This window comes from Podarcis vaucheri (genome assembly GCF_965113315.1).
Source record: "Podarcis vaucheri genome assembly, chromosome: 2".
NCBI classification, from domain to species: Eukaryota; Metazoa; Chordata; class Lepidosauria; order Squamata; family Lacertidae; genus Podarcis; species Podarcis vaucheri.
This window is the reverse complement of record NC_138760.1, coordinates 112,608,298-112,623,003: the sequence shown is the minus strand read 5'-3', so window position 1 is coordinate 112,623,003 and position 14,706 is coordinate 112,608,298. Positions and strand designations below refer to the sequence as shown.

At 48.0% G+C, this 14,706-nt stretch overlaps 1 protein-coding gene across 1 annotated transcript; it reads left to right on the top strand.

The window, feature by feature from the left end:
* The first annotated feature begins 1,731 nt into the window (after positions 1 to 1,731).
* Positions 1,732 to 14,634, top strand: LOC309524975 (E3 ubiquitin-protein ligase TRIM58-like). The gene is made up of 6 exons (XM_082210254.1): positions 1,732 to 2,325; positions 4,115 to 4,210; positions 6,891 to 7,121; positions 9,072 to 9,094; positions 11,664 to 11,770; positions 13,127 to 14,634. Exons 1-6 carry the CDS (start codon positions 1,954 to 1,956, stop codon positions 13,711 to 13,713), a joined length of 1,416 nt encoding a protein of 471 aa, XP_082066380.1. The 5' UTR covers positions 1,732 to 1,953; the 3' UTR covers positions 13,714 to 14,634.
* The last annotated feature ends 72 nt before the right edge of the window (positions 14,635 to 14,706 follow it).

Genomic DNA, 14,706 nt, shown 5'->3' with positions numbered 1-14,706 from the left:
TTTTTGCTCTATAAGACTCACTTTTTCCCTCCTAAAAAGTAAGGGGAAATGTATGTGCGTCTTATGGAGCGAATGCAGGCTGCGCAGCTATCACAGAAGCCAGAACAGCAAGAGGGATTGCTGCTTCCACTTCAGAAGCTCTACCTCCTCTGACCACGGAGGTGCCTTTGTGTTCACCTTATCCATTCTTTATCTGTTAAGTTCCTCTGCGTATTTATTCTAGGAGAACAACAAACGTATGGTTACGTGAAACTTACTCAATAAACACACAAGACGTAACCAGCTGTACTTTTGAATAAATAAGGTATACTATTCATTGTATCAAATTGTAGATTTTATCAGAAGTTTCATAAAGTTCAACGAAAAAAGCAGTAGATCAGCTCATTCTCTAGTCAGTTCATGCATAAGGTCCATATGTGTATAAGTGTCTATTCCACCTGTCTGTTCATAGAGTCCAATAATCCACAGGAAGGGTTGTTACAGTTCCACAGAATCCTTTCACAGAGTCTAAGAAAAGGATTTCTGGAATATTAGCCTTGTTTCGCCATCCTAGGCTTCATCAGTAGAACAGGCTCATATGTAATATTACAGGATAGCAGATCTTATAGCATAGTAGTGGTTGAAATTGTCTTAGACTCTGTGAAAGGATTCTGTGCAAGTACATAAATAGGTACCGCTCCAGCGGGAAGGTAAAAAGTGTTTCCGTGCGCTGCTCTGGTTCGCCAGAAGCGGCTTAGTCATGCTGGCCACATGACCCGGAAGCTGTACGCCGGCTCCCTCGGCCAGTAAAGCGAGATGAGCGCCGCAACCCCAGAGTCGTCTGCGACTGGACCTAATGGTCAACCCAATAACATCCCCCCAGAAAAGAGCCACATTTTAAAAGGGTATTGGATGTCAGACAGATCAACCAAGGGCCTGGTTAAAAAGGAACGTGTTTGCCTGGCGCCTAAAGGTGTGTAGTGAAGGCACCAGGCGAACTTCCCTGGGGAGAGCATTTCACAGGCGGGGAGCCACTGCAGAGAAGGCCCTGTTCTCATCTTGCCACCCTCGGGACCTCTCAAGGAAGAGGCACACAAAGGAGGACCTCAGAAGATGATCTCAGGGTCCGGGCAGATTCATATGGAAAGAGGCGGTCCTTGAGGTATTGCTCAATAGATGCTTAACAAAGACCATACGTAGGCGCTCCTCTCGAGGAGGCACATGAAGGAGGGCCTCAGAATATGATCTGTTGATGGAAGGTAGTATACAAATTTTATAAGTAGTGGTAATAACCACTGCTGTTTTTCCAGAATGGCAACAGTGCCTACCTGAGAGGTGCCAGAGCTGAGCTCCAGCCAGGGGCATAGCTAGCTGCTCTGGCACCTGGAGTGGCAGAGATCCACGCACAGGGGCATCGCTACAAGCTGCCCATGGAGTCCACCTGGTGGACGCAAGCCCCACGCTGACATTTGGGGCAGTGCAGGACCCCAAGCCACTGCGTCACTCCCAGGAGAGACGTGTGACTCGGGCGCGCTGCAGGCCAGGCCCCGCCCCCATGTTGCGCCATTTTGTCACCCCCTCAGGGATGACATCTGGGGCGGACTGAACCCACCCACCCCCCTGGCACCCACCTTCCTACACCTCTGGCTCCAGCAAGTTCCGGCTGAAAAAAGCCCTGATAATAACCCTGTTATATTCTGGGTGCCTGTAAAGGCGTCAAATGCCACTCTGCGTGCCTGTAAAGGCGTCAAATGCCACTCTGAGCAAAAGCCTCTGTGCTGAACTTTGCACAGTGGACTTGGGTCCACTCTTGGCACGCTTCCCTAGCAGTGCCTTTCTGCCACATGGCACTACCTTGCCCTGGCACAGTGCCCAGCTGCAAGAAGAACCAGCAGCTGCACTTTCAGTTCTGAAGGGATTCCTCGAGCAAGGGAAACGAAACCTAAGCAATCTGCGGCTTCTTGGAGGGGAGAGATGGCTGACGCTCCTGCTTCGAAGCCGGCCTTCAAGCCCAAACCCCGGAGGCCTGTCTGTGCCCTGTGCCAGGGGCCCTACAAAACGGCCATGGTCGTCGCAGGGCAGAAATTATGCCGTTTCTGTTTTTCTCGCATGAAGAGGGAGGCCGCCGCCAGCGGGCCTTCCCCGAAGGATGGGGAGGAGAAAGGAGAGCAGGAGAGAGGAACTGGAGAAGAAGAGGAATGTCAGAGTCTATGTGAGGAGCACCAAGAAGACCTGGCATGGATTTGCACGAAGGACAAGGCTCTCCTATGCGAGAGTTGCAAGGCCTCCGAAGTTCATGTCTCTCACTCCGTGGTGCCTGTTGAAGATGCTGCCCAGGAATACCAGGTGGAGTTTTCCCCCTTCTTTCCTACAATCCCATTGCGTCCCTTCCCTTCCCTTCCCAGCCTGCCCTTCTGTAGTTGTAAATATCTGAGGCAGCAAATGCAGGATTAAAAGCGAATGGAACATCCAACTAAAACGAGAAAACCCCTCAGACATTCATAGAAGTTAGGGAATAAAGCTGCATTTTCCTTTCGGCTGTGCCGGAGGCAGTGTTCCGAGAGCAGGGTGCCACCACAGGAAAGGCCCCGTCTCTGGTTGAACACCTACCTAATAGTGCCTCGTCCGTTGGCAGCTGGGGAAAAAGCCTCTGAAACAGACCTTGAGGGGAAGGGGTGTAGCTCCGTGGCAGAACATCTGCTTGGTTCCAGGTTTAATACAGGGCGTCTCCAGGTAGGGCTGGCAGATAGCCCTGTCTGCAAGCCTGGAGAGCTACTGCCAGTTGGTGTAGGCAGTGCTGACCAATGGTTTGACTCACTGAATAGTGAGTGAGGTTATTAAATTCAGTTCTGGAGAATGCCAGTAGCTCAGGCCACCCTTAATGTATTTGTCAGTGTTATAAGGTGCATTTGGGGGGAAAGCGTGGTATGTTGTGGTGTTAAAAATAACAGTGTTATCATATATAAAAATACACACACACACACACACACACACAGTGGTACCTCAGGTTACATACGCTTCAGGTTACATACGCTTCAGGTTACAGACTCTGCTAACCCAGAAATATTACCTCAGGTTAAGAACTTTGCTTCAAGATGAGACCAGAAATCGTGCTCCGGCGGTGCGGTAGCGGGAGGCCCCATTAGCTAAAGTGGTGCTTCAGGTTAAGAACAGTTTCAGGTTAAGAACGGACCTCCGGAACGAATTAAGTACTTAACCTGAGATACCACTGTGTATACACACACACACACACAATGCCAGCCCCATTGAGTTCAATGGGACTGACTCTCAGGTGCGTACATTTGAGTTTGTTGCCTAGGTCACACAAAGTAGCTCTGGAGCAGTTCAGTTGCTCAGCTTGATGGGTGGAAATCTGCAAGTCACTTTGCCAATGCCATACCAATGGGCTGAGCAGTTGGTACCAACTGAGGCTGCGTACACCAAACATTTAAGGCGCGTGGGTTCCCCCAAAGAACCCTGGTGTGTTCAGGGTGCTGGGAACTGTAGCTCTGTGGGGCAAAATACAGTTCCCATGGTTTTTGTGTAGGGGTGTGTGCAGTGGCGTAGCGTGGGTTCTCAGCACCCCGGGCAAGGCAAGTAATTTGCACCCCCTAACCCGTGGATCTCTTCCGCGCACCCCCAGATGTTGCGCCAGGTGCAGCAGGCCCCCCTGCACCCCCCACGCTACGCCACTGCTCCCACCACAAGTCTTCAGGACAGCCATCCGAAGGCTGGCGCGGGGAGAAGGTCTCTCCGCCCCACCGGCAGGCTTCGGAGCAGCCTTCCGAAGGCTGGCGGCGGGAGGAGGTCCCTCCGCCCCACCGCCAGCCTTCAGAGGAGGTCCGAGGACAGTGGGGTTCCTGGTTCCTCGAGGAGGGCCGGCCAAACGCGCCCCCCCAAATGTTGCGCCCGGTGCGGCCGGCACCCCTGGCACCCCCCACGCTACGGCACTGGGTGTGTGTGCTTTAAATGTATGGTGCGTACACAGCCTTTGCTGAGCTACGAATTAAGCTGCCAGGGTTCTCTGGAAGTGGGGAACTGGGCTGAAAAGACTGAATAGAATTGGCTTGGGGGAAACCAAGGCGGAATAAACAAACCTGATTTGCTTGTAATTCTCTTCCCATTTTCCTGCCAGGGGAAGCTGCAGAACGCCGTATCTTTGCTCAGTCGACAACTGGAAGAGTCTTTGGAGCAGAAATACAAGGAAGGGAAGAAAACAGCTGCGTGGAAGGCAGGTGCCAAGTTTGTGTTGTTTAGTCGTTTAGTCGTGTCCAACTCTTTGTGACCCCATGGACCAGAGCACGCCAGGCACTCCTGTCTTCCATTGCCTCCCGCAGTTTGGTCAAACTCATGCTGGTAGCTTCGAGAACACTGTCCCACCATCTTGTCCTCTGTCATCCCCTTCTCCTTGTGCCCTCCATCTTTCCCAGCATCAGGGTCTTTTCCAGGGAGTCTTCTCTTCTCATGAGGTGGCCAAAGTATTGGAGCCTCAGCTTCACGATCTGTCCTTCCAGTGAGCACTCAGGGCTGATTTCCTTCAGAATGGATCGGTTTGATCTTCTTGCAGTCCATGGGACTCTCAAGAGTCTCCTCCAACACCATAATTCAAAGGCATCAATTCTTCGGCGATCAGCCTTCTTGATGGTCCAGCTCTCACTTCCATACATCACTACAGGGAAAACCATTGCTTTAACTATACGGACCTTTGTTGGCAAGGTGATGTCTCTGCTTTTTAAGTTTACAAGTTTACAAGTCTCCAAAGATTTCCTCCTGCCGTAGGGCGCAGGTGGTGCTGCCTGAAACCCTCCTCCTCCTTAGTCTCCGTATTAATCTTTGCAGAACTCCATGGGAAGCAGGAAGAGGAGGGTGGGAACAACACAAAAATGAGTCGGCTCTGTCCTTGGTTCTGGTGGGACAGACTTTTGGGCTCCCTGCCAGCCTCAATGAGCATCAGCCACCACGGGGTACAGGCACACACCGGTTCCCCGAGGGCTTTTCTGAAAACAGCCCCTTTGGAGACAGCAGGTAGGGATGGCCCTGCTGTTAGAGCAATGCCAGATTACCAAATAGACAAAGCAGACAGCGGCCTAGGGGCCCCACAACAGTGGATCAAAACAATATTGCGTAATATAATGGGTAAAATAAAATAAAAAAGTTAGCAGATAATTTGCGACAGGCCCCCCGAGAGTTCGACTGCCTAGGGGCCTCCACCGGGTTTAATTTGGCACTGCATTAGAGAGAATGAGACAATTGCTTCAGGGAAAGCAGTGTTGGCAGCCCTGTCCATAGCTGAAAAAAGATAAAGGTCCCCCTGGACGGTTAAGTCCAGTCAAAGGCGACTATGGGGTTGGGTGCTCATCTCGCTTTTCAGACCGAGGGAGCTGACGTTTGTCCACAGACAGCTTTCTGGGTCATGTGGCCAACAGAACTAAACCGCTTCTGGCACAACGGAACACCATGATGGAAACCAGAGCAGCACATGGAAACGCTGTCTACCCTCCCGCCGGAGTGGTACCTATTTATCTAGTTGCACTGGTGTGCTTTTGAACTGCTAGGTTGTCAGGAACTGGGGCAGAGCAACGGAAGCTCACCTCGTCGCAGGGATTCGAACCGCCGACCTTCCAGTCGGCAAGCCCAAGAGGCTCAGTGGTTTAGACTACAGCGCCACTTGCATCCCTGTCCATTGAGAGGCTATTATGGCTATGCTCTACCTCTAGGATACCAGTTGCTGGAAAGCTTAGGAGGCTCTTGTACTCAGGTCCTGTATACAAGTTTCCCACAGGCATCTGGTTCCCCACTATGAGAAGTATCTGAAGAAGTGTGCATGCACACGAAAGCTCATACCAAGAACTAACTTAGTTGGTCTTTAAGGTGCTACTGGAAGGAATTTTTTATTTTTTCAATAATTTTACAATCATTCTAACATTTCAAAACTTGACTTCCTTCTGCCTCTTTCTGCGGCTCCTTAAATTTATTCTTTATATCTTCTGCATATCCAAATTAACTTAATTTGCTCATTTATTCATCTACTTTAAATATATACTCTTATAAAACTGCAGGTTATTACAATGATCCTGCCAATGTTCTTATCTGTTTATAGTTTGTTTGTAAATATTCCAGAAACTATTTCCATTCTTTTATAAAAAATTTGTTGTTATAATAATAATAAATAATAATAAATTGTATTTATACCCCGCCCTCCCCAGCCAAGCCCGGGCTCAGGGCAGCTAACACCAGGTATAAAGCAATTGATTGAAATACAACTGAAAAAACAAGATTAAAATACAACGTTAAAACAACGTTAAAATGCAGCCGAATTTCAGCAGAAACTCAAAAACTTTTTTGGGGATGAAAATGTCAAGTCATCACCAAGGCTAACTATCCAGACTGGTCCTACGTGGGCCAGAAAATAAGCCAGGGAAGTCCCCAAGTAGGAGTTCATCACAGGAGGAGAAAGGAAAAAAGAAAGAGGGGGAGGGAATCAAGGCCAGGTGGAACAACTCTGTCTTACAGGCCCTGCGGAAAGAAATCAGATCCTGCAGGGCCCTGGTCTCATGAGACACAGCGTTCCACCAGGCAGAAGCCAGTGTTGAGAAGGCCCTGGCTCTGGTTGAAGCTAATCTAACTTCCTTAGGGCCCGGGACCTCTAGGGTGTTGCTATTTATAGACCTTAAGATCCTCCATGGGGCACACCGGGAGAGGCGGCCCCATAGGTATGAGGGTCCTTGCTTTTTTCATTTTTCCAGTAAGTTTCGCCATTTCTGCATATTCCGTAAGTTTTTGTATCCATTCTTCTTTTGCTGGGACTTCTTCTTCTTCTTAACTATTCTGACGTTCTTAACCCTGGAGTCAAGAGCTGGAAGCGCTGCTGAATCTCTCTCTCTTCTCTTCATCTTTCCTTGCTGATGAAGGACAAGGTGCACAGTCAGAAGGAGCGGGTGGAGAGCGAGTTTGCAAAGCTGTACAACTTCCTGGTTGAGGAAGAGGAGGAACTCTTGCAGAGGCTGAAGGCAGAGGAGAGGCAGACCCTGAAGAGGCTGGATAGGAATTTAACCCAACTCTCAAAGCAAAACTCCTCGCTGATTAAGCTGGTTAAGGAGACCAAGTCAAAGAGCCAGAAGGCGCCTGCTGAACTTTTGAAGGTGAGACAAGGCATAGAATCAGACTTGTAGACGTGGCAGGGACCGTGAGGGTCATCTAGTCCAACCCCCTGTATTGCAGGAATGTTTTGCCCAACGTGGGGCTCAAACCCACGACCTTGAGATTGAGAGTCTCATGATCTACCAATTGAGCTATGCAGGGTATCTGAGAGGCAGCCCCACTGAAACCAAAAGGGTTTGTGAGTAAATGTTGGGTTTCCTGCTTGTGTGAGTTCAACAAACTTTTAATTGTTCAGTTTGAAATGTATGTCACACACACAAAACTTTTCAAGTTTATACATTTCACTAATTTTACACTCATTTTGACATTTCAAAAGTTGACTTCCTTCCCCCTCATTCTGCAATTCCTTAAATTTGTTTTTAATATTTTCTGCATATCCAAATTAACTTAATTTGCTCATTTATTCATCTTCTTTAAAAAATATATACTCTTCTAAAACTGCTGGTTGCTACAATAATCCTTCCAATATTTTTATCTTTTTATAATTTATCTGTAAATATTCAACAAACCATTTCCATTTTTTAATTTTTTTAAAAAAATGTTATCTTGATTTCTTATTATCCGGTAAGTTTCTCCATTTCTGTATACAGTCATACCTCAGGTTACAGATGCTTCAGGTTGCGTTTTTTTGGGTTACAGACGCACTGAAACCCGGAAGTACTGGAACGGGTTACTTCTGGGTTTCAGCGGTCGCGCATGCGCAGAAGTGCTAAATTGCGCTTTGTGCATGTGCAGAAGCGCCAAATTGCAACCCGCGCGTGCACAGACATGCCGCTGCGGGCTGCGAGCATGCATCCCGCATGGATCACGTTTGCAACCCGAGTGTCCACTGTATTCTATAAGCTTTCGTATTCATTCTTCCTTTACTGGGACTTCTGCTTCTTTCCATTTTGGGGCAAGTAACATTCTTGCCACTGTAGTAGCATACATGAATAAGTTTCGATACATTTTAGGTAGTTCTGTCCCTATAATTCCTAAAAGAAAAGCTGCTGGTTTTTATTTTTACAAAGGTTATTTTAAATTTAATTGCTGCCTATTATGGGGAAGGACCACAAAACTCAGTGGTAGAGCAATTGCATAGTAGTAGTGGTAATATATGTATAACCCACCCATCCAAGCCACTTTGGGCAGCTTCCAGCAGAATATAAAAAGACAACTAAACACCAAGAACTGAAAATTTTGCAGTAGTGGATGTTTGAAGACCTGGGGGTTACCCACACTTCCCTTTGCAGCGCTGCTTTCTCCTGGGAAATCTGATCTTTAGCGCTGAATCGGAACAAATAACAATCGGGTTTTCAACAGATTGCCATTTGTTCCTATTTAGCACTAAAGAGCTAAATAGAAAGAACCCCTTCTGATTAAAGTGGCTGGCAGGGCAACTGCTAAACCGCTTGGATCCGTGCCTAGGAAGAGTGGGATAAGCACAAAACCACTCAGATCCTGGGACAAACCAAAGTGTGAACGAACCCCAAGTTCTCAATTCAAACTATTGGAGATACAAAATGCATCAGCTGGAGAGTGGAGATGTTTTGTATAGTACATATTTGTTAGGCATGATCATTTCTCTTACTTAGTTTTAAGCTGTTAAATTAGATTGGCTTGTTTGTATTGGTTTACGCAAAGTTGAATACCACAATTTTGTGGGAAAGTGGCATGCAAGTAAACAGATGACATTGATGGCATTGGACAAATAACAAACTGGTTCCGTTGGGCTTGTTGAATTCATCTTTAGCCAGGCCCAGGGAGGTGACCGTGAAAATAAAGTGCATAGGCTATTTCAAAACTAGCCAGGCAGCAACACTGCATGCGGCTGATTTAAGAAAATAGATGAGGTATACTTTTAAAAGTATTCAACTTTTTTTTTTTTTTTTTTACAAAAAGAAAATATTGTAATAGCCACTTATTTCTCTCTTCATTTTCCGGTTGCCCAGGATGTGGAGAATGTGTTAGCAAGGTAAGCTTGTCAGTTTGCTTTCCAATTAAAAGGTTTGAAATATCCGGCAGAAATATCACACAGTAATCAAGCCACAAAGTCTGGCTTCTAGGTGTAGAATCGGAGCCCTTTCCTCTAACTGATTTATTTAAAGCATTTATTTTTACTCCACTCTTTAGCCGAAAAGGCTTCTAGAGTGGCTTACAATCAGCCTCTGCCCTCAAGCTTACAATTTAAAAGACACGACACACAAGGAAAAAGGGATGGGGAGGGAAGAGGGGGCTTAAAGTTTCATTTCTTACCATAAGCAGCAGGGATAGGAAACAGTTCCGGCAGCTTGATGGCATCACAGCCTACAAGGCGACATTTGAGGGAGCCAAAGGCAATGCTTCTGTTGTCTCCCTCTGCTTTGCAGTCTGATGGCTTCCTAATTCTCAGCTCCCACCCCACTCCCCAGTAATTGTTTGGGGCAGGGCTGACATTGTGCAACCGGATGCAGAAATCAGAAGGGACCTTTGCAGGGATTAGGGTCACCCTGTCAGCTCCTTGCCCTCTCTCTTTCCCCACTCCCATGAGTTTCTCAGCTTCATCAACAAGGGCGCCAAATACACCAGGAGTAGAGAACCTGTGACCCTTCAGACTACTCCTATCAGTCCCAGCCATCATGCTCAATGATTAGGGGTGATGGGAACTGCAGTTCAGCAAGATCCAGAGGGTCACAGGTTCCTCGGCCCTGCAATACTTCTTCTCCCTCCCCAACCATTAGGTCCAGTCGTGGCCGACTCTCTGGTTGCGGCACTCATTTCGCTTTATTGGCCGAGGGAGCTGGCGTACAGCTTCTGGGACATGTGGTCAGCATGACTAAGCCGCTTCTGGCAAACCAGAGCAGCGCACGGAAACACCGTTTACCTTCCCGCCGGAGTGGTACCTATTTATCTACTTGCACTTGATGTGCTTTCGAATTGCTAGATTGGCAGGAGCAGGGACCGAGCAACGGGAGCTCACCCCGTCGCGGGGATTTGAACCGCTGACCGTCTGATCGGCAAGTCCTAGGCTCTGTGGCTTAACCCACAGCGCCACCCGCGTCCCCACTTCTTCTCCCACCATCATACAATCCCTCTTTCCCTCCTTGGTATTCTTCAGAAGGAACGCGATTCACGGGGCAGACCATTGTGCACTGATTGCACAAAAAGAACGGTTTCCCCTCTCTGCATTTCACAGTTAACAACTGTCAGGGGAGAAATCTGAGGGCTCCCTTGGACAAAAAACAAAGACACCAGCCGAGAATACCAGAGCAAAACAGCAGCCAGTAGGCTTGGTCTTTATTGAAGACTGTCGCGACAGGACTCCCACCTGCACAAGGTGGAACAAGATGGAAGCCCTGAACAAAAGAGCCCCCAAACTTTTATTAGTTGCTAATCCCCATGTTACACCCCTCCCCCAAACTACATCACTAATACATCACGGTTACATCATGAAAGGGGAGGTCTGGTGGCAGTAATCTGAGCATCCTGGACCCTGCCCCATGGTTCTCCTTGCCCTCCACCAAACAACCATCAAGTGTAACAAAAGAGATATTTACATTTCCCTGTTTCCCAGCCAAGTTAATCACACCCTTTTGTCTTCATCTGGGTTTGTTATTTCTGGAATGGCTACCTGTCTGGCACTCAGGTATCAGGATGCCAGGAATTATCACCCAGGCAGAGGAGCTGCTGAGTAGATGAGCTCACATGTCTATATGAATTTCTGAAGTTTTCCCTGTGAGCCAGTACACAGATACATTTATCAGTGAATTGTTACATTTGGTATCGTGCAGCAAAGGCCTTTGGAATAGATAGGAAGAAACTGTTACGAAGTGTTTTGTGGGGATAAATCACAAAAGTCACAAAAGTGATTGTGCTGATTTTGGTAGTGGGCTGCTTGTGCATGATATCTGCTGGAGGGGCAACCCCCCCCCCAACCTATACATAAATTCCTGCAATACAACAATATGGCATTTTGAATTTACCTTGGTTTTTATTGAAGTTTCTCGCAATACGGTTAAGATATAGGAAACTAATGTAAATTTAAAAACGAGAAACGAAAACAGCTATGAAAAGGCGGGGGGGGGGAGAGAGAGAGAGAGAGAGAGAGAGAGAGAGAGAGAGAGAGAGAAGCAGTAAGAAAGGAAAAGGAGAGAGGAAAAGGAAAATGTGGTGTTTTGAATTTACTTTAGACCAGGGATGGTGAACCTGTCACCCTCCAGGTATTGCTGGACTCCAGCTCCCATCAGTCCCAGCCATCATGGCCAACCAACAGGAGTTATGGGAGTCGTAGTCCAACGACGCCTGGCGCCCACAGCAGAGGCGGTTTTAGGGTAGCACAGCCAGTATAGCCAGACTGGGTGTGGTTGTCGCAACAATGGTGTCGATAGTGAAGGGGGGGGCAATGTTTAGTGTCACGCAGGGCGCCACTGAAATGGGAAAGCCCAAAGTCCACTGCTGCCCACGAGTTCCTCCTAATTACTTTAGAACTCTCTCTGCACCACCTCCCCATTAGCCTCATAGATGGGAAATGCATATATAAATGAAATGATTATCCTTTTGTGTAGGGCGGAAAACGTGACCCTGTTCGAACCGCAAGTCGTTCCTACTGAACTGAAGAACGTTTACAACATTCCTTGCCTTGACATTATTCAGATCTTAACAAAATTCAAAGGTACGCGCACACCAGTGCTTGGATTTTCACTCAAGATACATTCCCATTTGCTTTAGTGAAAGGATGGAGGAATTGGTGGGCCTCTAGATGGACTACAGCTTCCATCATCCCTGCTCATTGGCCTTGTTGGCTGGAGCCATTTGGACCCAATGGCATTGGGGGCGGGGGGGCACAGGTTCCCCAGCCGTTGTGTAGACAAAACTGAACTAGATGGGCTAAATCAGATTCCCCCCCCCCCAAAAAAAAGCTGGTGCCATCCAGATGCTTTGAACTACAACTCCCATCAGCCATACCCAGCAAAACCAATGACCAGGGATAAATGGTATGGAGCAGTACATTAGCCAGTGTAGTGTCCAGAGTGTCAGACTAGGTCCTGGGAGACCAGGGTTCCAATCTTTGCTTGGCCCTGAAGCTCAATGGGTGGCCTTGGCCCAGTCACCAGCTCTCCGCCTAAAACCTACGCACAGGGTTGCTGCAAGGATAAAATGGCGAGGGCAAGGAGAACCACATACACAACCTTGAGTTCCTTGGAGAAAATGTCGAGATATAGTCATACCTTGGGTTGAATGTGCTTCAGGTTGAGCGCTTTCGGGTTGTGCTCCGTGGCAACCCGGAAGTAACAGAGCGTGTTACTTCCGGGTTTCGCCGCTTGCGCATGTGCAGACGCTCAAAATGACATCACACGCATGTGCGGAAGCGGCAAAATGCAACGCACAGACGCGCCGTCACATCTTACGTTCCATTCAGGATGCGAACAGGGCTCCGGAACAGATCCCGTTGCATCCTAAGGTACCAGTGTGTGTCTGTGTCTGTTTGTGTGTGTGTGTAATGATAAAATAAATAAATATATAAAAGGTAAAGGACCCCTGACAGTTAAGTCCAGTCACAAACGACTCTGGGGTTGCGGCGCTCATCTCGCTTTACTGGCTGAGGGAGCTAACATTTGTCCGCATACAGTTTTTCCAGGTCATGTGGCCAGAATGATTAAGCTGCTTCTGAAGAACCAGAGCAGCTCACGGAAACGCCGTTTACCTTCCCGCCGGAGCGGTACCTATTTATCTACTTGCACTTTGACGTGCTTTCGAACTGCTAGGTTGGCAGGAGCAGGGACCGAGCAACCGACCTTCTGATCGGCAAGCCCAAGAGGCTCAGTGGTTTAGACCACAGCGCCACCCGCGTCCCAAAATAAATATGTAGAGGAAGCCTAAACAGCAGATGGAGGGCACCAGGTTTAGGGTTTGGGGCTGGAGTAGAAGACCCCTTAGGATCGTATCCAGCAGTTCTTGTTATGGGTTTTGTGCCTGTCCCCTGTCCCCTACCCCTTTTCCTATCTCTCTCTCTCTCTCCATCCTCTAGTGGACGTGTCTCTGGATCCGACCACAGCACACCCAAGTCTTCAGCTCTCCACAGACAGGAAAAGCGTGAAATACAGAGGATCCCGGCAGCTGCAGCCTCAGGATGACAACAACACAGAGAGATTTGACACCTATGTCCTCGTTCTGGGCTCCGAGGTGTTCACCTCCGGGAGACACTACTGGGAGGTGGAAGTGGGAGACAGCCCAGAATGGGACCTGGGGGTTTGTAGGGAATCGGTTAGCAGGAAGGGGCAGCAAATCATTTTCTCCCCCCTAAGTGGGTACTGGAGGCTGTGGCTTCGGAAGGGAGACCAGTGCAAGGCCTTGATTTCCTGCCCAACGCTGCTTCCCGTGAACACAAGGCCAAAGCGGGTGGGAATTTTCCTGGACTATTCCGAAGGGGAGGTTTCCTTTTACAATGTGACCGAGAGAACCCACATCTACACGTACATCGGGACCTTCTGTGGCCCCCTGCGGCCCTTCTTTAGCCCCAGCCGCCAACGGAAAGGGGCAAAGGGGGCCCACCCCTTGCTTATCTGCCCAGGCCCAAAAGCAAGAAAGAGCAAAAAAATCTCTGCACTAAACTAGACCCATGTCATTCATGTTGATTCAAACAGAGGCAGCCATTGCCAGCTTGCCAGCTGCCCTAGACATCCCCTCCTGTCTTCACCTCTGTCCTGATTGACAGGTAGGCCAGCCCCCCTAATTATTGTCCCTCACTTTTGACAGGAGAAACGGTCCCTCTAGACTCCGAACTCAGGGGCCGTGTTTTGAAAGCCGAAACAGCCCCCATCCATTTCCGCTTTCCTTTCAAGTGGCAAGATTTAAGATAAGCTTTTTTGTCCCCTCTCCCCTCCAGACAACTTGCACGCTTAGGAGAAAAACCCGTAGCAAATTTGTCTTGAAAATCCATTTATGAAGACCCAATTACTTCTAAATATAATCACCCCCCACTTTGAGGTTTCAGTGTGGTGAGAATGAACAGCTTCCCTATACAGTGGTACCTCAGGTTACAGACTCCGCTCACCCAGAAATAGTACCTTGGGTTAAGAACTTTGCTTTAAGATGAGAGCAGAAATTGCACAATGGCGGCGCTGCGGCAGCAGGAGGCCCCATTGGCTAAAGTGGTGCTTCAGGTTAAGAACACTTTCAGGTTAAGAACGGACCTCCGGAACAAATTAAGTTCTTAACCCAAGGTACCACTGTACATCTGAAGGGCCCTGCCCTGCTTCTCTCCACCTGGCTTGGGGCTGCTGCTGCTGGGCAGAGGGCTGAGTTTTTGTTTTTTTCAAATTGCTTTTATTTTTTATGTATGTCATTGATATTAATGCTGTATTCTTAGTTTTAGATTTTATGATGCATGTGGAAATTGTTTTCCATTTGGTTGTGTACTTTTTGATGTGTTTTAGTTGCTGCTTATGACTTTTTTGTTATGTTGGTAATTATGTAAATCTTGAAATGTTTTAAGCCACCTTGAGCGTTGTTTTAACTATGGAAAGGTGGCATACAAATAAAATGATGGTGATGATGACCTGCAGGTATAGGTCAGTATATACATTAATAATAATAATAATAATAATA

Bases quoted from the DNA above. Each gene is read 5' to 3' on its own strand.
- LOC309524975 (XM_082210254.1), top strand. From the start codon at position 1,954: ATGGCTGACGCTCCTGCTTCGAAGCCGGCCTTCAAGCCCAAACCCCGG. The intron at 7,122-9,071 runs GTGAGACAAGGC...CCGGTTGCCCAG, and splicing joins CGCCTGCTGAACTTTTGAAG to GATGTGGAGAATGTGTTAGC. The intron at 11,771-13,126 runs GTACGCGCACAC...TCCATCCTCTAG, and splicing joins GATCTTAACAAAATTCAAAG to TGGACGTGTCTCTGGATCCG.